At 56.1% G+C, this 21875-nt stretch overlaps 6 protein-coding genes across 6 annotated transcripts; 4 read left to right on the top strand and 2 right to left on the bottom strand.

Annotated features, from left to right (window-relative positions):
• Nucleotides 1-725: 725 nt before the first annotated feature.
• On the top strand, nt 726-4505 carry KVR01_002426 (uncharacterized protein; the record flags this gene model as incomplete). Its single annotated transcript, XM_044792263.1, has 1 exon — nt 726-4505. One exon carries the CDS (start codon nt 726-728, stop codon nt 4503-4505), a length of 3780 nt encoding a protein of 1259 aa, XP_044647441.1.
• Nucleotides 4506-5293: 788 nt separating this feature from the next.
• KVR01_002393 (uncharacterized protein) lies at nt 5294-7501 on the bottom strand (the record flags this gene model as incomplete). Its single annotated transcript, XM_044792606.1, has 1 exon — nt 5294-7501. The coding sequence occupies one exon, from the start codon at nt 7499-7501 to the stop codon at nt 5294-5296; it is 2208 nt and encodes a 735-aa protein (XP_044647408.1).
• Nucleotides 7502-8509: 1008 nt separating this feature from the next.
• On the top strand, nt 8510-9610 carry KVR01_003490 (uncharacterized protein; the record flags this gene model as incomplete). Its single annotated transcript, XM_044789072.1, has 2 exons — nt 8510-8551; nt 8576-9610. The coding sequence occupies 2 exons, from the start codon at nt 8510-8512 to the stop codon at nt 9608-9610; spliced, it is 1077 nt and encodes a 358-aa protein (XP_044648505.1).
• A 59-nt stretch (nt 9611-9669) lies between these two features.
• KVR01_003822 (uncharacterized protein) lies at nt 9670-10694 on the bottom strand (the record flags this gene model as incomplete). Its single annotated transcript, XM_044793325.1, has 3 exons — nt 9670-9895; nt 9960-10187; nt 10252-10694. 3 exons carry the CDS (start codon nt 10692-10694, stop codon nt 9670-9672), a joined length of 897 nt encoding a protein of 298 aa, XP_044648837.1.
• Nucleotides 10695-11916: 1222 nt separating this feature from the next.
• On the top strand, nt 11917-13167 carry KVR01_003043 (uncharacterized protein; the record flags this gene model as incomplete). The annotated part of the gene is made up of 2 exons (XM_044789063.1): nt 11917-12299; nt 12375-13167. 2 exons carry the CDS (start codon nt 11917-11919, stop codon nt 13165-13167), a joined length of 1176 nt encoding a protein of 391 aa, XP_044648058.1.
• Nucleotides 13168-18076: 4909 nt separating this feature from the next.
• Nucleotides 18077-21384, top strand: KVR01_003378 (uncharacterized protein; the record flags this gene model as incomplete). Its single annotated transcript, XM_044788986.1, has 3 exons — nt 18077-20285; nt 20365-20588; nt 20660-21384. The coding sequence occupies 3 exons, from the start codon at nt 18077-18079 to the stop codon at nt 21146-21148; spliced, it is 2922 nt and encodes a 973-aa protein (XP_044648393.1). The 3' UTR covers nt 21149-21384.
• Nucleotides 21385-21875: the final 491 nt, after the last annotated feature.

Below are 21875 nucleotides of genomic sequence, written 5' to 3'. Positions count from 1 at the left end.
AGTCCTCTGCCAGACTGCCATTCTCCAGGCCCAGTCGACTGTTATTCCCAGCCTGGCAGCGGGATATCCAGGTGCGCATCTCGGGCCCCTGGCAACGCTTGCTTCATCCAGGCTAGGCCGAACGAACGCATGGTGGGTGTGGGTTTTTTGCAGCCCGCCAGCCCGCGCAGACGCAGGGCAGAATGCAGCATGCCGTCGACAGCGTCTCCCCTGTTGGCTGGAAGCTGGGCACACCCATGTCATCGGTGCCCAACGAAAGTTTGTATCGCGGGACGGACAGGCGAGGAACAGCCCGTCTTGCCTGTTTGGGACGCCTGCCACAGCAATTATTGCGCTCAGAACCACCCTTGAGACGCACATTTTATCGACTGCCCGGGTGCTTTTGCTTGGGTCGTGATTCCCTTTGTGACTGACTGTCTGACGTCGGCCCAGCTGCATGTGTGTCGTTTGACATCTCTCCCTTTTATACTGCAGCTCGCCTTACCCTTGCAGCCAGCCCATCTTGGTCTGCTCATTATCCTCGACAAACAAAAAAAAGTCAACATCGACTTGCCACTCTTCCGACCCTGCCGATATACCATGAGCATCAAGTCCTCGCAACTTCAGTACCACCACACAAGACGTTACCGAGACCGCTGAATTTGCATATTTATCAACACCCGGCAGGATTTCGAAGGGATCACGACCCAGAACCACGGCAGGATTTGAGCCGCGGGCCAGCAGCAATGACCTCTCGCTCCTCTGGCTCCTGGGCCTTCCCAGGCATGGACTACTTCCGGCCCGCAGAGAGCAAGAGTCAGACGAACAGCAACCAGCGGGCGGGCAATGAAGCTAGCACAGAGCCCTCTGGCACGAGGCAGTCGAGGTCCCCATCGGCACGGTCGAGCTCACATGACACCAAGTCTCACCGGCTGTCACGCCACATGGACCATGACGACGCCTCTGAGACATCCGGACTATCGATGAGTTCGACCAAGGCGTCCACAGGAAGCGCCCCGCCGTCCTCAAGCAGCAACAGCAACAGCTCTTCCCACCAGGGCACTTCCCTCCGCCCCTCGAGGACCACCAGCAAGTCTGCCAGCACCGCCCGACCAGGCCCGAGCACTGCTGCCCCCCCTGCGCGACCTGTCTACGGACTCGAGCAGGAGCCGTACAGGCCACAGCTGTCGCACAGTGCCACGGCCCCGGCCTATCAACGGCCCACGTCGATGTACGCCAGCAGCACACAACCGAGCATCTTCGGCAGCCAACATGGGATCAGAGAGACACCAGGCCTGGCGCCACAGCCGCCTGTCGTGTCCTTGAACAGCAGCCGGCCTGTGGCCCCTCTGTCCGCCAACCCATTCTCCACCAACGCGCCAGGCGTGAATCACCTGGACCTCTCGGGGCCCATGGGACCGCATGTGAGCCAGCCCTCGATGCAGATGCACCTGCCAGGCGCCTTCCCGGCCGATGCGCCCACGGTCCCGTACCGCCGGCCGACGGACCTGACGACGCAGCTGTCCATGTCCAACTCGACCATCTCCATGGACCACTTCTCGGGCGACAACGTCTGGGACTCGGAGGGAGACAGCGCATCGTGCCTTTCCACCAGCACCACTGCCACGAGTGTCATGTCGGACATGACCGAGAAGGGCGACACGTACAACATCACACCAACCCAGACCAGGACCACGACGCCCACGCAGACGCACGGGCGAGAACCGCCCCAGTCTCGCGCGGTGGCCGAGACCCCTCGCCCGTCCATCCTCCGCCACACGACCCAGAAGTCCATCCTCTCCAACGGGAGCAAGGATTCTGCGAGTTCGTCATCGACCAAGTCGGTGACGAGCAGCCACTCCTCCTCCAGGAGCTATACCTCCACCTCCAGCTCCTCGGCAGCCCGGAGCAACACCATCAGCGCCCCCCACATCCACATCGAGGTCAACCGGTCGGACTCCCGCGAGCACCGCGAGCACCGCGACGAGGCCCGAAAGAGGCAGCTGGTGGAGGAGGCCCTGGTGGACAAGATCGCCCAGCTCAAGGCCGAGCAGAACCAGGCCAAGGAGGCCAAGGAGGCCAGGGCCGCACCGGCCCCAGCCCCAGCCCCAGCGATCAAGCGCGTGCCCTCGGTCAGGTTTGCCGAGCCGGAGAAGGTCAAGGCCAAGGCGGAGGACAAGGCCGCGCGGCCGACCGTCTCCGAGCAGGAGAAGAACCTCAGCAAGGAGCTGGTCCAGCAGACCAAGGAGGTGCAGAAGCTCGAGCTGGAGATCGAGAGGTCCCGGCTCCAGGCCCGGGAGAAGGAGAGGGCCGAGCTGGAGCGGAAGCTGAGGGAGGAGGCTGCCGAGGCGGAGCGGAAGAAGGAGCACGAGCGGCAGCTGAAGAAACTCCAGAAGGAGAAGGCCGAGCTCGAAAATGCCCAGAAGGAGCGCGAGAGGGTTGAGAGGGAGCGGGAGAAGGCGAACAAAGAACGTGAGAAGGAGCGCGAAAGGGCCGAGAGGGAACGTGAGAAGGCGACCAAAGAGCGTGAGAAGGCCGACAAGGAGCGCGAGAGGGCGCGCCAGAAGGAAAAGCAGCAGCTGGACAAGAAGCTCAGCGACATCGAGAAGGCGCAGCGGGAGCACGACAAGCTGCAGGAGTCGTTCATCGACCAGGGCAAGATCCTGGCGGACCTCAAGACGCGCTTCGACGCGCAGGCCAGGACGCTCGAGGCCACCGAGGCGGAGCGCGCCGAGCTGCAGCGGATCAGGGACGAGTTCGAGAAGCGGTGCGCCGACCTGTCCAAGACGCTGAGCCACGTCAGCGACAAGGAGCGCTTCGTGGTCGAGCAGGTGGCGTCGCTGCAGATCATCAAGGAGTCGCTGCAGGGCCGCGTGGGCCCGCTCGAGGCGCGGGTCGACGAGCAGCAGGGGGAGATCACGGCGCTGCACGGCGAGCGGGACGGCCTGTACCAGGACGTCAAGAGCTACCTGCACCGCATCACCGAGCTCGAGAACGGGATGAAGGGGCTGGTGGAGGAGAAGCACGGGCTCATGAGGCAGGTCGGGGCGCTGGAGAAGGACAAGGACGGCCTCGAGGACAGGATCAGGGACCGCGACGGGCAGATCAAGAGCCTGGCGAGCAGCCTCGAGGCGCGCGCCAGGGAGACGCAGCAGCACATTGCCTCGCTCAAGGACGAGCACAAGCAGCAGATGGAGGGGCTCGAGGCTGCCAAGGACGCCCTCGTCGCCGGCATGACCGTGGGCCACGACCTCCGGGTGCAAGACCTGGAGGAGCAGATCGCCGTCCTCAACGCCCACATTGACGGCGCACATGCCGACGTTGAGAAGTTCAAGGAGTCGGTCAAGTCCCTGGAGGTCAGCCTCAACGAGGAGAAGGCCAAGGCCGGTGTCGAGCAGTCGAGGGCCAACACGCTGGCCTCGGAGCGAGACACCCTCCTGATCCAGCTCGACGGCCACAGACTGCTCGCCGTCGACCAGGAGAAGGACCTGATCGACCTCCGCACAAAGCTCGCGGCCTCGGACGGCGAGGTGGCCAAGCTGCTCGACAGCAGCAAGGCCCTGGAGGCAGAGCACGAGGAGCTCAAGAAGAAGGCCGCCTCCCTGGAGGAGGACAGCAAGGCCGAGCCGCAGCCGACGCCTGCTGACGCACCACCACCACCTCCTCCTCCGCCAGAAGAGCCAGCCCCAGCGCCGGCGCCGGCGGCCCCGCCCAAGCCCACCGTCGAGGACGAGAAGGACGTCGTGGTCGTCGAGTTCGCACCCCCCGGAGACGACAAGACAGAGGTCGCAGACCTCCAGTCCGCGAACCAGCAGCTCAACATCAAGACGGCCGAGCTGGAGGCCAAGACAGCCGACCTGGAGGCCAAGAACGCCGAGCTCACGGCCGAGGTCGAGAGCACAAGGGCCTCCCTCGGCGAGCGCATCACGCAGCTCGAGGGCGAGCGCGACTCGGCGGCCTCGGCCCTGATCGTCGCCCAGGTGGAGCTCGGCCACACCAGGGCCGCCGCCGACCGCGTCCCGGCGCTCGAGGAGGAGGCCGCAAAGGTCCCCGCGCTCGAGGCGGACAAGGCCGGGCTCGAGGGCAGGGTCGCCGAGCTCGCGGGGCAGCTGGCCGCGGCCAACGGCCTGATCGCGGCCATGACGGCCGCCCAGCACGACCTGGGGCTTGGGCTGGGGCTGAATAACGGCGCGCACATCCCGCTGCCGCAGTCGCCACCCCCCAGCGAGCCGGCCGACATCCCCATCCCGCCGAGCCCGAGCCTGGTCGGCCCCCCGCCGCCGCCGCCCGCGCCCGCGCCCGAGAGGCGCAAGGTCAGGAGCCGGGCGCCGAGCATGGCGCGCAGCGTGTCGTCGCGCAGCTCGGCCGTGTCCAGGAAGAGCGCCGCCGGCGTGCGGGATGACCTCGCGCTTGTTGTCGTGCGCGACGCCAAGGACCGCGGGAATATCACCGTCGTGCGCAAGTGTGACCTGCGCAGGCCGAGGAGCCAGAGCCGGAGCCGGAGCCAGGGGCCTGTGAAGGACTGAGATGGGTGATTGGGGATGGTGTGTGTGTGTGTCTGGTCTTGAGAGAGGGTGTGAGATTCTGATGGACACATTCCAAGGACGTTAATGAGCGATGAGTTATGAGGCATGAAGCGGGCGTGGATTTGCTGCGGTCAGGTGGGATACACCAGAGGGGGGGACGGGCGGGTGGTTGGAAGAACCGACGAGGATGGATTTGGTCAGGTCAGTCCATGCCTACCTGTGTGCCTACGCTGTTTTCTTTTATTCCCTGTCCGAGAAGAAGAGTAGATCAAGATGGACCTCGCAAGACCTGTACGGATACGATGGCATGTAGACATATGTGTCGCAAGAACCTCATGTACTGCTGGGCTAGACAAAAAGGAGGCGATGGGCAACCAGGACGGAGCATGTAAACCGATGGCGATGTTGTAAGACTCTGTTAATTTCAATCCATCATGTTGAATCCGCTGTGACAATTGCGCTCTGTACATGCTTACCCTTAACGAGACATCAATTTGCATGTTTCTCCCCTCTACCACCACCCATTCCATTGATCTAGGCGGCTAGAGACGAGTTCATGGGCGTAGATGACGTCTGAAAAAGTCCTCCTGTCGCCGAAGAGCAAACTTCGCACGACCGCTACAGTGTCCCGCCCCCGGTATAAACACGAACTCGTAGTCCTTATCCTCGTCATTGAGGGCCTTGACCAGCTGGAAAGTCGAGGCAGGATCAACATTCTCATCAAGCTCGCCCACAATCAGCATCAGAGCCCCAGCCAGCCCGCCCGCGTGGACCACGTTCGACGGGTCCTACGAGGACTCGTCCACCGGGTAGCCCATCCACTGCTCGTTCCACCATATCTTGTCCATCCGGTTGTCGTGGCACCCCGAGTCGGCAACGGCGGCCTTGTAGAACCCGCCGTGGTGGATCAGCGCGGCCACGGCGCTCTGGCCCCCGGCCGAGCCCCCCATGATGCCGACCCGGGATCTGTCCATCCACGGGCGCGTCCCGGCGGCCGCCGTGATCCATGCGATGCGGTCTGGAAGCCCGGCGTCCTTGAGGTTCTTGTGGCACACGTCGTGGAACCTTTTTGACCGCCAGTTGGTCCCCATCCCGTCTAGCATGACCACCACGTAGCCCTGGTCCGCCCACTTGCGCTGTTTGGATAGGGTAGAGAATTTCTTTGGCGTGTGAAAACCATGGGGACCAGCGTAGATATCTTCAATAATCGGGTACCTTTTTGATGCGTCAAAACCCGACGGGCGGATGATGAGCCCGTAGATTGCTGTCTCGCTGTCCCTCCCGGGCGCTGTGAATCTTTCTGGAGCCACCCACCTTTTGGCAAGGAGGAGCTCGATGTCGTCTGCTCCCCCTTCCAACTCCTGGATCTCATCTCCCGTCTCCAAATCTCTCAAAACACACCGAGGCGGCAGATCAACCCGTGACCACGTGTCGGTGAAGTAGCGATGCCCCGGGGACAGCGTCCATTGGTGATCCCCGTCGCCTTTGGTCAGAACCCTGAAGTCCTTCCCGTCAAAGTCAACGCGAGCCAAGTGCGCATGGTAGGGGTCCTGTCCAGCGACCATGCCATATCCTTGAAACCAGATCTGCCGTTTCTCCTCGTCAACGTGGGTGACAGAATGAACGTTCCACTGCCCTTTCGTGACTTGGTTCCTCAGCTGGCCGCTCTTGAGGTCGAAGAAATATATGTGGTTGAACCCATCCCGCTCGCTGAACCAGAGCATGCTATCCGTGCCGTCAACTAGGCGGTGGTACAGCTTGCTGGAGTAGTCGACGAAGGTCTCGCTGCTCTCCTCGATCAGGGTTCTGACCTCGCCAGTCGTTTTCATGCCTATCAGGCGGAGCTTCTGGTGGCCGCGTTCGTTGAAGATGAAGCGGTACTCGGAGCTGCCTTCGTCCCAGCCCACGTCCTTGATCTTATACGGGTTGTCGAACAAGAGGTCGCTCGTGGGCACCTCGCACCTCGAATCCAGATCGAACAGCCGGGGGCGGTCAACTCTCACACGATCGCCTGGTTTCAAGTACGGCACTGTCCGCAAATTTGGCTCAAGCTGGTCCTCGGGCGCTGACTCTCGGAGATGCAGGACGTGGTACTCTTCCGGTGTGTATTGCCATACGACGACGAATTTCTTATCTGGGGATGCAAACACCTTGTCGCCGTCGTATGGGTTGGTCATGGTTCCGTCAGATGATAGCTTGGTCCGATGGCCTTCGTCGTCTGTGAGCCAGACATTGTTTCCTGCCACCGAGATGTTATGGGTCATAGGATCCACTCGCTCCCTGTTCACATCCTGTCCTTTAGATTCGATAGCACCAGTATCATCGTCATCGTCACCGTCACCGTCTTTGGCTTTCTCCTCCGTCATGGTACTCTCATCGATGACGATGTAGTCCTCGCTTTCGTCGGGAGCGACGTAGATAGCCTTGGTCTGCTTTGTTTCCTCGTTGACCAGTTTCCAGACGTGGCCTGCATATGTCCGTTGTTCACGTGTCTTGCCCTGACTGATCTTTTCATAGAGCTTTGCTTTGCTGTCGAAGTCGATCCAAAAGAGGGACAGAGGGCCATCGGTATGATTGGCGAATGTGACAGTTGTCGCCTGGCTCCCTGGGCGAGAAGGGCGCTCTTTGGTGAGAAGCTGGTCTCTGGCCTGAACAAAGTTGCCGTCCCGTTCTATAAGCCCTTTGTCCAAGCTGAACCCCCATTTCCTTTTGTTCCAGACGAATCCTATCGAAGAGCCGTCTGGAGAAAATTCGATCCAGGTGAAGGGCAACGAGTTCGGGCCTATGTCCTGTCCAAGCTCTGCTGATTCGGATCGGCTTCTCAACGCGTCAGCCAGAGCCTCGTGGTTGAAAGCGGGTCCGCGGGTCTGGTTCACGCAGTCCACGAGTGTGAACTCGGACTTTCCAGCGGACAGGTGACGGCGGTACCAGAATGAATTCCCGCCGTCAAGCCAGTGGGGCGAGACGGTGGCTCTTTTGAGATATTCCTCTTCCATGGCGAGCTTTGGATGTAAAGCATGGGTGTCGGCAGACAGTCATGAGAAATGACGGCGTCATCGGGTCAGTCAGATATTAGTGCATGTTAGGCAACAGCGCCAGAATGGTCACACTCAACTTGAATGCCTCCACCCTTGCTACATGCTACATGCCACATGCGCAGTCCACTCGGATGAGCTTCGTGAAAGAAATCTGTGGACCAAGCACAATACCGTCGGCTGCTTCATTTTTATTTAGTCAAATGATCAACCCCTAGGTCTGTGATGCTAAATGCGTGCCGGAATGCAGCGAACGAGGCGTTTGGCGGCACGGCACTGAGCGGCTTTGCATCCCGGGCCATCGAAGCCGATCGGGCCGGAAGGACGGAAGGCGTTGGAGGCCGGACGCAGTGACGGAGCAAATTCGACGGCCCCACTCCTCGACGAAAGTCCTGCAATGAACCAGACTTCGAAGAACACCTATCTAGCCAGGCACACCGATGCCAGCGACCACCAGCTTCCGGAAGCAAGTTGCGCAATGCCGACGGCAGGTCGAAGCAATCCGCGGAAGAACAAAACTGTGAACTCAATCACGGAGAAAGGTAGGAGTTGCATCGCGACTCGGCTCGCCCTGGAGAAGGCGGGTGCTGACCGTAATCCCTGACCAAAGGCTGTGCCAACTGCGAACGGCGACGAATTCGTTGCGACCTCAAGCGCCCGACTTGTGCAAAATGTTCCAAGAAAGGCCTGGGATGTCCTGGATATAACCGCCAGCTACGATGGATCAACGGCGTGGCAGCCAGGGGCCATCTCCAGGGCCGGACCGTGCCTACCAGGGCATCTCAACCGGGCTCCTCACAATCTGCCCCGGTATACCTGCAGAACGCCCAGCCCGAGGGTGGAACAGCACCGCCGTGCTCCAATTGGCATGAAACGATGAAAGTTGATCTCCCTGCGGCTTCCCGGATGGACATCCAGGCATCAGACAGTCGCTTTATGGAGTATTATCGGCGAAACCTTGCAGGCCTCATGGTCTGGCTAGATTCCGAGGAAAATGCTTATCGGAAGCATGTGATTCCTCTTGCTGAACACCAGCCGGCCATCCGCTTCGCCATCGTGGCTTTTGCCGCTCAACATGGCTGGAGAGCATACCATTTTGAGAACATCGCCGCGATGGCCGAAAGCGCTCGCGACAAGTGCCTTCAGCTGATCAAAACCCGAGCTCAAGAGATGACCGAGAAGGTAGCTGAAGGCGTCGACTTGGACAGCCACTCTGATATCGCCGACGCCGAGTGGATGCTCGCCTCGATCCTGATCATCAACAACTATGAGAATGCAAGGTGCCGTCTCGAGGCGGCTGAAGGCCACAGGCAAGCGGCTCGGACGATTGTCCACATCTTCAACCAGTCAGTGTCTACCGAAGGCCGCGAGCTGTTTGCTTTCCTCCGCAACCAGCTAGCCATCGAAGACATCATAGCAGCCACTACGACGTTCGACAAGGCTAGCATTAAAAACGCAATCACTCCGGCGCCGGGCTCGGACTTCCTGCTTTTCTCGAAATACCTCAAACTCCTGCACCAGATCACACTCGAGTCTATTGAACACACGCACGAAGGCCCGCACCCAACCGGACCCTTCGAAAGCCGTCTCACACTCTCCACAATCCATTCGGAATTCGAGCAGGCCAGAGGAACCACCTTGATCGCGGCAGGCCGGCTCGGCCTGGACGGATCAATGATGGCTCGCGACTTTGTGCGCCTGGTAGAGATATATCACAACGCAGGACTGCTGTATGCGTTGCAGTGTCTCAAGTGTGCAGACGAGGAAAGTGCCCACTGGGTGACAGCATGCACACGGTTATTCGACCAGCTGTCACGATTCGAGGACGTTCACGCCTTCGTACAGAACCTTGCTTGGCCGACCTTCATTGCGGGAACTGCTTGTTTTGGTAACGAGGAGCGTCAAACGATAATCACATCGATGTTCACAGTGATTCATGAAGTCACAAGATTCGACTACTATTTAGATGTGCTTGACTTTCTACGGAACTTCTGGGCCGGGACGAATAATGACTGGAGATCACTGGCTCAGACCAGGGAGGCGTCTGGTAAGCGCTTGTTCGTCGTTTGAAGGCCACGGCGCTTCATCAATCCAAATCCGGGACACCAAGACGCACCATTTGAGATAAATCAGAAGTCGACGGTCTCCTCATCCTCAACCCCAAACAAGACCCTCATAGGATCCTGGTACTTCATGAAACCAACGCCTGGCTCACATAGGCCATATCCCAAAAGCCTCTGGGCCTGCGGCCTCATCTTCCTGACCTTTTCCAGGGGGACCATGAGGAACTGGTTCTCCGCCGGGCGCAAGGTTGGCTGGCAGAGGAATATGCCCACGGTCTCACGATACTCGTCTCTGTGACTCCTGGTCAGCGAATTACAAAAGCCAAAAGGATCCTCGGTACTCTGAAGGGGCGCACTTGGTGATGTTTGCTCCGCCGGCGTGATACGTGTTCCCGAGGAAGATGCACGCATCGCCGGGCTCGAGCTCAGCAGGGACAGCCTCCTCGTCCAGAGGCCGCCGCTCCGGGCCCCACAGGTGCGACCCCGGGATGAGGACCGTGGCGCCGTTGGCTGCCGTGGTCTTGGTCAGCGCGGTGACGCACCCGATCATCACTGGCAACTTCTTGTCATGCGGGTGGTAGTCACTAATGCGCCCAGGTCAGCAAGATGGCCACCGCAGCGGCGAGCCACAGCAAACAAACCACTTACTTGTCGTCGCGGTGCAGCACCTGCCTCGTCCCGCCGGGGTTCACGCGGAACCCGACCGTCGAGGAGATGATGGGCTTCCCGCTGACCGTCTTCTGGCGGTCGCCCCTCCAGAAGGTGTGTGACGAGGAGACGAGGATGTTGGCGACGTCGGTGTAGAGCCTGCTGCACGCCAGCTCGACGCAGCTGTCCGATATGCCCAGCAGGCCCGAGGCCCTCTGGGTCGTCGGCGGGAAGAAGCCATACTTGTCCGGGATGTCTTGGTCGAAGTGTGGCTTCAGATCCCTCTTGATTGCCTCTGCGAGATCACGGGTGATCAGCTTCTCTACTATGACCGCGCCGTCGCGGTTTATGATCTCGACTAATCTCTCGGGCGTGGTCGAGGGGTCTGTGGCGTCGTAGCGGGCGAGGGACGGCTGCGCTTTTGGTGTCTCCGACGATGCCATGGTTGTGCAGTGCTATCGAGATTCGAAAGTTTTACAATGCACAGTTCTTCATTGCCCACATACAGGCTGTTCTTCTGTCTCATATTTATTCGTGGCATTGCGATGGCCCACCAAGCAGACTTAACGTCGTCTCGAATTAATGCCTTCTTCCGGTTAGGCCCCCCATAGGGCGCGTCTGTCAAAGGGCAGCTTCACAAGCTCGTCCTAACTCATGATGCGAGCCCGGATTACTAACACAATGCTGTGACTGGAAGAGAGGCGAAGGCAGGATGTCACTGTTGCTTCGAGTTTCTCAAAATAATGCCTCCATTGGGTTTAGTGCGTTCCCACTTGTCTCTCCGGTTGGAGAGGACCGGAGCCGCAACGTGGAGGAGAGACAAATCATTCGCCTTGCTTTCAAATGCCGCTGCTGAATCAGTGGACAATGCCTGGAACTCGATCAAAGTCTTCGAGGTCATGAGATGCATGTTGTAATTTGAAGAGGACCAAATCTCGATCTAGGGGGGGGGGGTGTCCACAGACGTACCGGGACTGTTAGCATTGTGTCTGAATCCAACACGTCTCAAGTGAAAGTCTTGGTACTTTGAATAGTGTTCAAGTTCAATATTTCTGCTGCTTTTATCACTTGGTCAACAGTCGAGAAGGAAAGTAATGTAAAGAGATGCATCCATCTACTAAGAGTCATGTTACACTGATACATCCGAAACACAGGGCTAATACAGGGGTTGAATCTTGTCTTCTGTTAGTATGAAGAACACTGTCAAGTTACATAACCCCAGGAAGCTGAGGTGCAGGTAGGCGCAACCCAGCGTATACGTGGGGGACTGCTTCTCAGAACAGCAGGGCTTCAAGATATCTAGAATCCTTGTCGTTTGCGTGTTGGGGACCCCTATCATTCCCGAGAAGCTGGGGCCTAGGCTTCTAAGGGTTTCGTCGCCTGTCTTGAAGGAATCTAGCCAACGTAGTCCCAATGGGTAAGAGAAATTATTCTCATCCTGCCAGAAAAAACACGAACAGAAATCCCGCGGTGGTTGTTGGGCCGGGGCCCTTGGCGGACTCTTTTGCGGTGGGTCACGTCGGCGGAGATTGCCTCGGCGAATCCTAACCTTTCTTCGCATGTGAAATACCGCACATATCTCTGCCCGCACCCACGTCAACGCGACAACTTGAAGTGGATCGCTAGATTCTGAGAACCGTACCAAGCAAACTGAATAACTTCGGCATGGCCTCATCGACATTCGGGCGAACGATCACAGCCGGTATCCTGGTGGCGTGCGCGGTCTTTGGCGGGTACGCCACGTTCGGAGCCTCCCACAAAAATGGGTTGCTGGATGCTCTGGCAAGCAGTTCCGGTTACCAGGCCACCAAGAAATACTTCTTAGGTGGTCCGACTCCATACAAGACTACCTACACCGGCATCGAGCTGATCGATAATCACTTGGCTGTCTTGATCGGATTCTTCGTGATCCTAATCGACGGCCCGGCGACATGGGATGTGGCGGTAGCATACTGGCTTCTCATGGCTGAGGTCTGCGCGGCTTGGTTGTTCATCAGACTTGAGGGATATAGAGGGGGTAATAGCCGGCACGGCCGCATCGTGAGTTGGTGAGTTGACGCCCAGACCAGTTGACGTGAGAGCAGCACGACATTGAGTGAGTGATGGAGGCTGACAGCCAGCAGGACTGGAACCTTCGGCGTCCTCATGCAGAACATCACCATAGCCATCACGTCGCCCATCTACTTCCTGATTCACCTTCTCACGTCTCCAACGAGCGGCAGCAACCCAACCCCAGAGGACCTCGCTGTCGACCCGAGCGATTCCACGCCGCTGCTGCATAACGCCGTCCTCTCGTTCATTGTCCCAGCCGTGCTCATGAGCCTGCCCTCCCCATCGTTCCTCCCTGCAGACGCTCACTACAAGTGTGTGGCAATGTGGCAGGTCTTCCCTATCACGGACACAGTCTGCCACTACATCATGAAGAGTTTCCTGCCGGACGCGAACGAACGCCTCACGGCCGCCGGAGCCCGCGCCCTCGTCACAAGCGCCTATCGCGTTATCCTCTACATGTGCTTCGTCCCTCGCACTATCGCCATGGCGGTCGCTCTAACCCCCGCGGCCCTGGTCCCAGAGGAATTGAAGGCCATCTTCGAGCAACTCACCCTCAAGTCGTTGTTCGTCCCCTCCTGGCCGTGGGACTCTCCGATGGCAGGTGACCCGGGCTCGCCTGCTGGAAAGCCCGAGCTTGCCAAGCTGTTCCTGCAGTGGGATGTGGCATCCGCCGGGACTGCTATTTTGGCGTGGGCTGTCTTTGTGTACCTGGCTGCCCTGCCCGGCAAGAGTCTGCTCCGAGACGTGGTGCCTAAGGTATTGGGTTATGGGGTCGTCGGTGGTCCGGTGGCTGCTGCTACTATGCTGGTTATGGAGAGGGATGCGGCTGTGTTTGGACGGGCTGGACGGGATAAGAAGAAGTGATCTCGATACACTTTCCGTTCTGGTTTGGGTGCATCGCTCGTATGTTTCAAGTCGTGGAAATGCTCATTCTTCCTCGGGGCATCAATTATTTTCCTGCAGGCGGTTTTGATGCCTGCCACGGATCGTTCAGTACGGGATCCTGGGGACGGCTACCTCAGCCCTGAAATTTGAGTTTGTTCATACCTAGGTACCCTATCTGCAGCGCTGCGCAGGCGCTCCAATGGGGCTTTGCCCCAATCGGCCTGTCGCCAATGATTACCCAGGTGGTCTGAAAGACACGAGTCTCGAGGAGGGAAGTAAGAATTTACAAAAACACCGAACCATGGAAATGTTCTATCATAACTTTTCGGAACATACCTCCACACATTCCACCCGCTGATTTGGTTGTCGAACCGTTCCTTAAGTTGAAACAATCCGAAATAGATGCCATGTTGCTTGAACGTGCCTCGCTTCCGACTTGTTGAGTGCCTAGTATCGCCACGCCACTGGCCCCCTATTGCCCCGTGCTCTTCTACATGTGGTTAACTACCCACCGAGGCACAAAGTTTTACTAGCAATAGGTTTCGTTAGAGGCTTCAGCCACATTATATTTTTTATTTAACTATTTATCTATTCATTATCTTCTTAACTTTTAAACTAACTATTAGCTTATACCTTAAGTATAAAGTCAATAATTACTTAATATATACCTTTAAACTTATCTATATATAATAAAATTATTAACTTCCCCTATAAAGCTCCCTCTTCTACTATATTCCTTATATATTATATAAAAGTAGATAAATCCTTAATAATAAAATAATATACTTAAAAAAAAATTTAATTCTTAAATACCTAAATTTCTACTTTCCTTATATAGTATTTATCTAATATATAGTAAATAAACTTTACTTAACTTTTAAAAGAATTTTAATCTTTTATATAATTTATATAAAAGGCTTTCTTAAATAAGTTTATTATTATAATATTATTATTTTATTAATAATTATATACTTAAAATAAGGATTATAATATATTTAATTTATTTAATAAAACTAGATTTAAATAGCTATTAAGTATATTAATAAAAAAACTAGCTTACTAAATCTTATATTATAAAATTCTTCTTCTTATAAGAGCTATTTTAAGACTATTCTAATCTTATTATATAACTACTTTACTAACTATTAACCCTTAAATTATTTATATTAGTAATTCTAATATAATACCGTTAAAAGTAATACCTTCTAACCTTATCTATATAGTATAAAGTTTAGCTATATACCTATATACTATATTCTCTTTTTATTATTATTAATACTATATTTCTTTAAATACTAAATTTTAAATATTTACCACTATATAAAGACGCTATATATATTTTATATATATAGGGATTAAAAACAAAACCACCTAGGTTTCGTTGGATTCAGACCAGGTTTCGTTACATATTGAGCACCTAGGCAGTTCCAAACAATGCTTTTGCTGTTACTGGGGCGATCCACTCGGTGACCAACATTGAACCAAGGTACTTAGTACGGCAAGGCAGACTCGATGCCACCTCGGACAGCAACAGCCATCACGTGAGAGCCAGCGGTTAGTTTAAACATAGCATGAATGATAAGACGTGGTCGTTTGTATCTTCTTCCGTCTACAGTTGCTTCAATGGAGCGAAAGCTATCTCAAGTCCACGGCGTGTGCGTGCACATGTGGCTACTACTGCGTCCGGGCTGGGTCACATTCCCCCATCGCCCCCCCCCCTCTCGATTTCAAATCACGGGCAAGCTCTCAACGGTTGCAGAGAAAGCTGCCCCAGGGTGTGTTGAAACAGCCATCGAGCGCTGCCGTGTGGCTGGTGAGGTCGGAGGCCGGGTAGATCGTATTCGCATCGCCCGGGCCGTTGACCAGGGCGCTTCGACGCAGATCCCTATACCGCGCCGGAGATATAGGCAACCAAGAAATGGGTCCTCAACCGCCCATCTTGGACCCCACATGCGATTTTGCAGAGTGCCTCGTTTCAACCTGATTTTGTGAATGCTACTGTTATCATTAATCCTGCCATTGCCCTTCCTGATGCACGACTTGGACTTATGGCATCGGCCACGTCCCATCTGACACGACTCATTGGACGGGGCTTCGTCTGTAGCTCTCTATATGCCGCAAAAAGACACCGGCCATCGCGATTCAGCTCCACGTACCAAGACGATGATCAGGGGGCACGCATGAGAAAACTTGGTTGAAGGCACGACACGATCAGTGAGCATAGAAACACCTTGGCCGTGCGACGCATTGGAAGGCAGGGGGAAACATATTAGCCCAAGCGTTTCTTCAGCGCTATGGACGCATGTGCCTAATAAGCCTATGGATGGCCAAGCACGTTTGGCAACTCGAATTGCTTTCCTCAGAGTTTAAATATCAGCAAGAGTTGCGGAGGTCTTCGACTTAGCCCGACCAGGCAGAGTTTGCTCAAGATTCAAGGACCAATGGAGACTACAGAATGAGGCGCGATCCAAGTGCTTCAGTGATGGTGTGGTGCTTGGACGTAAAGCCAACAATGAGAATGACCCTCCTTAGTGCATATCCAATGCAAGCGTTACAGACTCAAAGCTGGTCCATGTACCTAGGTAGACAGAACATATCTACACCTGTGGAAAGAAAAAAAACCGTTGAATGCGCGGATCCAGCGACAAGAATAAAACAGGACAGATTCGGTTGCGTGACAGTCTTCCGGAGTAGTAGAGTCGTCACATGTTGGTAATGGTGTTCCGTATCAAGTTGAAAAACAGGGCAGAATCCTCATCCCGCTGGAACGTTGCTTAATAAAATCTGGTGACTATAAGCAAAGGACGGAACGTCATGATCGACATGGCCCGAGGAGGTTGACACCGTGACACATACATGGGATCGTTGGTTTGATCGCACATGAGATGGCTTCGCAACGAGGGCGTCCTCTCTAGGAGCAGGACCCAGCTAGCATGATTCTGTTGGTAATCAAGCTTTCTGGATGACAGGCTGCCTTCATCCGAGGCCGGTTCCCAAGCAAATGATCTGTGTGTAAGTATACACCTCACGGGTGCACAGTTGTAAAACGTGTTAGCCCCTCACACTGGATAACTATGGATGGCATGGCCGTAAGATATCGTGAGTCATTCCACGGACTAACGCATGTGATCGATGGGGCGCAGCCTACCAATGTAACTCAGGGTGTTCATGACCCCCGGGGCAGAACCTTCCAAGACTTCTGGGGATCGACCCAAGTCCCAGGCTGCCCGACGAGACAGCGGCTTCGTTCGGGCCATTGACAGTCTGTTCCCGTGTATTCGATGCACAGAAATTCCCCTATTTGGACAAAGTGTTCACCTCTGTGCCACCGGGGTGGAGCTGCCTGGCCAGATTGTTTCAACGCTAATAACTCTCCTGGCAGACTGATGGTTGGAGTCCCGCTTGTCTGACGCGGGCTTGTAGATCACTGGATGGAGCTCTGGCCACTGAACGGCGTCCCTCCGACCTAGATGGACTGACAGGTGCTTAGCTCAATCATGCTATACCTCTGAATATATCTATCTCTACCATGCGAGTGCAGACCCTGGTGCTTGCTGTCGCTCCTTTAGTGGCCGTGGCGATCAGAGTTCCCGGATGTGATCCTCAAGAGCACTGATATGATATAGACAAGCCAAGGAAAAGGGCCAGGACGTACAAGAGAAACGGAAGTGCCTGACCCGACACTCCGTCGACTTCAGAAGGCTGAATCGAGTCAGTGAGACGGTCACTTGGTCAGCCGGACCATGGCAGGGCAAACATTTGAGTATGCCTTGCCTCACCCGGGCAGGCGAGGTCGGTATCTGTCATGTTAGAGATTTGGACACTAGCCTTGGAAAACCGTCGTCCGAAGCCCAGTCGAAGACATCGTGTGGCGTCACCCCTCACTAACCTTCTGCATTAGGTCAAGTGCTCTGGCCATATTCCGCGGTTGCCCCTGTAAGGAGTGACCTAGCGCGATCCGCAGCCGCCCGATCTTTGACAGCGCGGAGTCTAACTATGGCGTTTCAGACGACGACACTCAGCCTCCGTCAAGCCACCCCATTCGCCAGCCAGGTCCGGGTCTCAGAGCGCACACCAAATCTCGCAGATCCAAAACCTGGTCGATTCTTTGGACTGGATGGGCCCACTGGGCTGGAGCACGGAAACAAGGCCCTGCCCCGATTCTTATGCTTCTTCCAGCTTCTCTCTTGCGAGCGCACACAAGATGAACGAATACGGGGCCGGTATCCGACCCCAACTCCTTGCAGCCCTTGCAGCCCACGCAGGGCCCCGGTCTGGAACCATGCACGATGAGTCCTAGATGATCTCGAGGGCTTCCATGCAGCGCGGATCTCAGTGGTTGGGACGGGCCCCATTGCCCCAGCACCACTCATATCCATGCGACCCCAGGCTCGATTCAGGGTTGGCCCAAAGCCCGGGATGTGTCCGCCCAAGCCAGCGTCTTGCGCCTCCTGAGCGACTCAGCCTCTGCCTGTCTGAAGTACGGAGTACTGTGGTACCTTCGCATGTACAGAATCGCGGGTACGAAGTCGATTCCGCATTGGGAAATTTCTTTCGGTGCCCTGGCCGCCTGTTTGTGGGGACTGCACCACCAAAGGGGCTCGATGGCGACAATGTACCTCCGTTTTCCTGGGTAACTAGGCCCACCTGGCTGTCACCCAAGGCTGATCAATGGCTCAATCTGGGGCTGGAAGATGATGTGCCAGGCTTGTTTATTAGATCACGGATTCTCCCGCCCCTTCAGTCGGCTTGTGGGGAACTCCAAGCTGCTAGACTTGGCTCTTCGATACATTCAATTGTCGCTGGCGATATTTTTATACTTAATATTTTTTTCGTTCGCCGCCGCCGACTCTGCACATTGTTTGATGCCGTCCTGTCGACTGATATAATGGCTGGCCAAAGAGTATCAAGGAGGCTCAGAATTGCCACGGTGTTGCTGTCTACCCTCGTCGTGGCATCAGGGGTCAGCGCCTCTCAGGTGGACCCGAAGATACCAGCAAGGGAATTGGAGGTAGCAGAGCTGTTCTCGGGCATCGTCTCGCCAGAAACGGCCAGAGCAGCAGCCCAGGACCAAGTACTAAGACGTCATGTTGAGGATGCCGTCGAACTGGTAGCAGACCTCTCCAGGATGCTCGCAAAGAGATTCGAAGATGTCCCCGAACTGCAACAGGCTAGCCTCAGCCTCGAAAGATATCGAAACAGCCTCTCCGATGGCACCCCTGCCACAAAAGAACGTCGTCAAGATATACTTGGAGGATTGGGGGGTCTCCTGGGCGGCGGCACCGGCACAGCTCCTGCCACACCCGGGGCAACTGATGCAGCAGCAGGAGGCGGCATCCTTTCTGGCATCACTGGCAGCATCTCCTCAGCCCTGTCCGGCATCGGGGACTCTCTCCTCCAGGATGTGGGAGGAGCTAGCATGTTCCTTGGCATTGGCCTCGGCGCAGGAGCTGCTCAGGGGCTGAATCTCGCCCAAGCTCCCATGACGACGCAGATCGCGGCAAAGGTGGCTGCCGACAACGGCATGAATGCGACGGGCCTCAATCCTGCTATACAAAACGCGGCGATGGGTGCCTCGGCATCGCTGCTTGGCGCTGTCAACATCTCGAGTCTCGCAGGGTCAGCAGGAGGAAGTATCGATCTGAACGGCGTGGCGCTCGGTGCTGCGAATGGCATAGGCAATGGCATATCGTCAGGGCTGAAGCTATCTCCACAGGCAATGGCAATGGAGCCTCCGCCCGGAAACAGCACGGCAGATATCGCGAACACGTTCACCTTCGCGCTGACCAAGTCTCTGGCATCCAATATCGACACGACAAAGCTCTCAGCCAACAGCATCAACATTCAGCAGTTCACAGGCGGCGTTCCAACATCACAGATCGCCATGTCCCTGGCCCAGGGCATCGGAAACGGTGCCTCGTCCGGCCTCAAGCTCACCCAGGCGAACCTAGCCCCTCCCACAGGCAACACCGCCTCCGACGCACTGGGGGCCTTCGGTTTCGGCCTGACGAACAGCGTGACGTCCAACCTGAACACGTCGAGCCTGACGAGCGGCAATGCCCTGCAGGGCATCAACATCAACAAGATCATCCCGAACCTGGGCATGACAGCCCAGAGCTTCGGCTCCGGGCTGGGCGGCGGCGTGGCGGCGGGCCTCAAGCTCAACAACGCCATCGTCGGCATGCCCGACCCCAACGGCAACGACGCCCCAGCGGTCGCTGGCAACTTCGCGTTCGGCCTCACCAAGAGCGTCACCGAGAACATCAACATGACCCAGCTGACCTCGGGGAACACGGCCCTGACCGGCGCCGCGAGCAACATTGATATCGGCCGGGCGGCGCAGGGCGTCGCCATGGGCCTGGTGCAGGGCGCGGGTGACGCCGTCAACATGATGGGTGGCCTGCAGGCGCTCATCAACGGCACCGCGATGATGCCGCAGCAGGCTGCGATCCCGCCCAGCACGCTCGCGTTCAACGACTCCCTGGGCGGTGCGGCCATGGGTCTGGGCACGGGTCTCGGCGGGCAGGGCACCATTGTTGGTGTTCAGCTCTTGTCGCAGCTGAACGTCACGTCGCTCGTCGAGGGGCTGGTTGGGAATAATACCGACTCTGGTATGGCTCCTGCTGCTGCTTCTGCTCCCGTTCCTAGCAATGGGACGGGTGTGGCCAGGCGAAGTGTCCGTCAGGTCCTCTCGAGTGCGATACTCCCCCGTCAGGACTCTGGAGTGACGGCTGTTAGCAACGGGAACAGCTTCAACCTCTCTGTCGTTTTCAATGCGGATACCATCTCCTCCGTCACTCAGCGGGTCATCTCCGCCCTCTCCTGCGAGGGAGTCGGTGGCCTGGTGCTCGTGGGCCTTGGTCTGCTGGACAGCGGGACCATCTCGACGAATGGGGTATCCACTGGGATCAATATTACTACTATCCAGCAGGTGGTGCCAAAGGGCTTGATCAAATTCACAAGCGACGGGAACAAGTTTGAGATCGATGGGCAGAAGGTGATTGATAATCTTCAGGGCAACCTGCTGTCTGCGGCGGACGGCATCAGCATCAACGGGAATACGGCTGTTCGCTTCGGAGTATTCCTGGCTGTTCACAGTGAGTCATTTCCCCTTCCAATATCCTCGCACGGTGCGGCAAATCGTGATCTGATGCTAACGTATCTCTCTTCAAACAGTAATGGTTGCCATGTCCGTGTTCTTGGCCATACTCCCATTGATTCTCACCCTCGAGGGCACTCGAGTTCTATTGTTGCGGCTCAAGCTGGGCCACGTCCTTCCAAAGGCCACAAAATGGGCAAACATCGGGTGGCTCTGGTTGATGGGCCCAGCCACGCTGCTGCTGCTGATCTTCGGCTTCTTGGCAAGGGGCACGGCCGGCCACATGCAGACAGCACATGGCGTGAGTAATTATCCTTGACAACATACACCTGTCGCGGGTTCCTAGTGACTAATCGGACGTTCTCTCTTCAGATCATCGGCCTGATCACCGCCTTCGTCACCTTCGGAGCCACTGCCTTCAACGTGTTCAGCAAGCTCTACATCTCGACCAAAGCGCCCTCCCCAGACGCCTCGGCCTCCGTGCTCCCCGTCCCGTTCGCCCTGGCCGACCGCCGCACGATCGGCACACTCCTCAGCCAGCTCCTCCTTGCCCTCTCCATGCCGGCCGTGATCACCGGCTTTTCCGACCTGGGCGCCGTCACGCTGTGTATCACGCGCGTGGTGCCCTTTGAGTTCGCCTTTGCCATCGGCATGGGCCTCACGACGCTCTATGTCACGGGGAGCGGCATCTCGTTCCTGAATATCCTGCTCGCCACCCTTGATCTCCGGCGGGCTAAGAAGGATGCGAAGGATAAGGTGGATGAGGAGAGGTGGGGGAAACAGACGCTCAAGGAGAAGATCCAACATGTTGGGCCGTCTCGTGTTCAGATGGGCGGGCGTCCTGAGACACTCAGGAGATGAGGAGTTACTTGATGAAGGGAATGTATGATATCTAGGTCAGTTATGGAGGAATATTTAGCTGTCAGGACTGGGCTTTAGTGCCTTTATAGATGAGAAGACCATCTGGGATGGTCCAAGTCCTGCTTGGGTCAAGCCTATTATCGGGAGCTGTGGGCTCCACTGTTGTGCCGCTCCATTGTCTATAAATACGGGCTTATCCCGGCCAGTGTTCATAGAAAAACAGTCAATTTGCTCTATTCGATATGCCCTGCTTAGATTTGTGACACCAATGCCGTTAAATCTGCTGTTAGAAGCTACTCCCCATTCTCGAAGTTGTCCCCGAATACGAAAGCTGTCCAGCCGATAATTGTACCTCTTCATCTTAATCTGTATTTATCAGAGTTGATGGGCCATGGACTTTACGCATCGCCTTCCAATCGAGGCTTGAGACTGGACGCATTCACGGTAGCACGCACGACCTTTGAGATCGGAACAAGACAAGTCGCCGTCCCCCCATATTTTCTTACAAAAATAGATGTTCCTATCTCCACTGATATACTAGTGCTTATTATGAGCTTTAAAATATATGGTTTTATATAAAGCTTATGCTACGCAGCGTGGTGGAGATGAGAATTGGCAGTTTTGGTGGATTTGGTAAGAAAAGCGGCCGAAATTCAGCGCTCATCGGTTACTTGCAGTTCTCATATTGGTTTATCTCACTGACTCATTCGCACTGGCACCAGTGACT

This window comes from Diaporthe batatas (assembly GCF_019321695.1).
Source record: "Diaporthe batatas strain CRI 302-4 chromosome Unknown Contig00003, whole genome shotgun sequence".
Lineage (NCBI taxonomy): Eukaryota > Fungi > Ascomycota > Sordariomycetes > Diaporthales > Diaporthaceae > Diaporthe > Diaporthe batatas.
The sequence above is the reverse complement of the archived record's forward strand: the minus strand, read 5'-3'. Positions and strand labels throughout refer to the sequence as shown.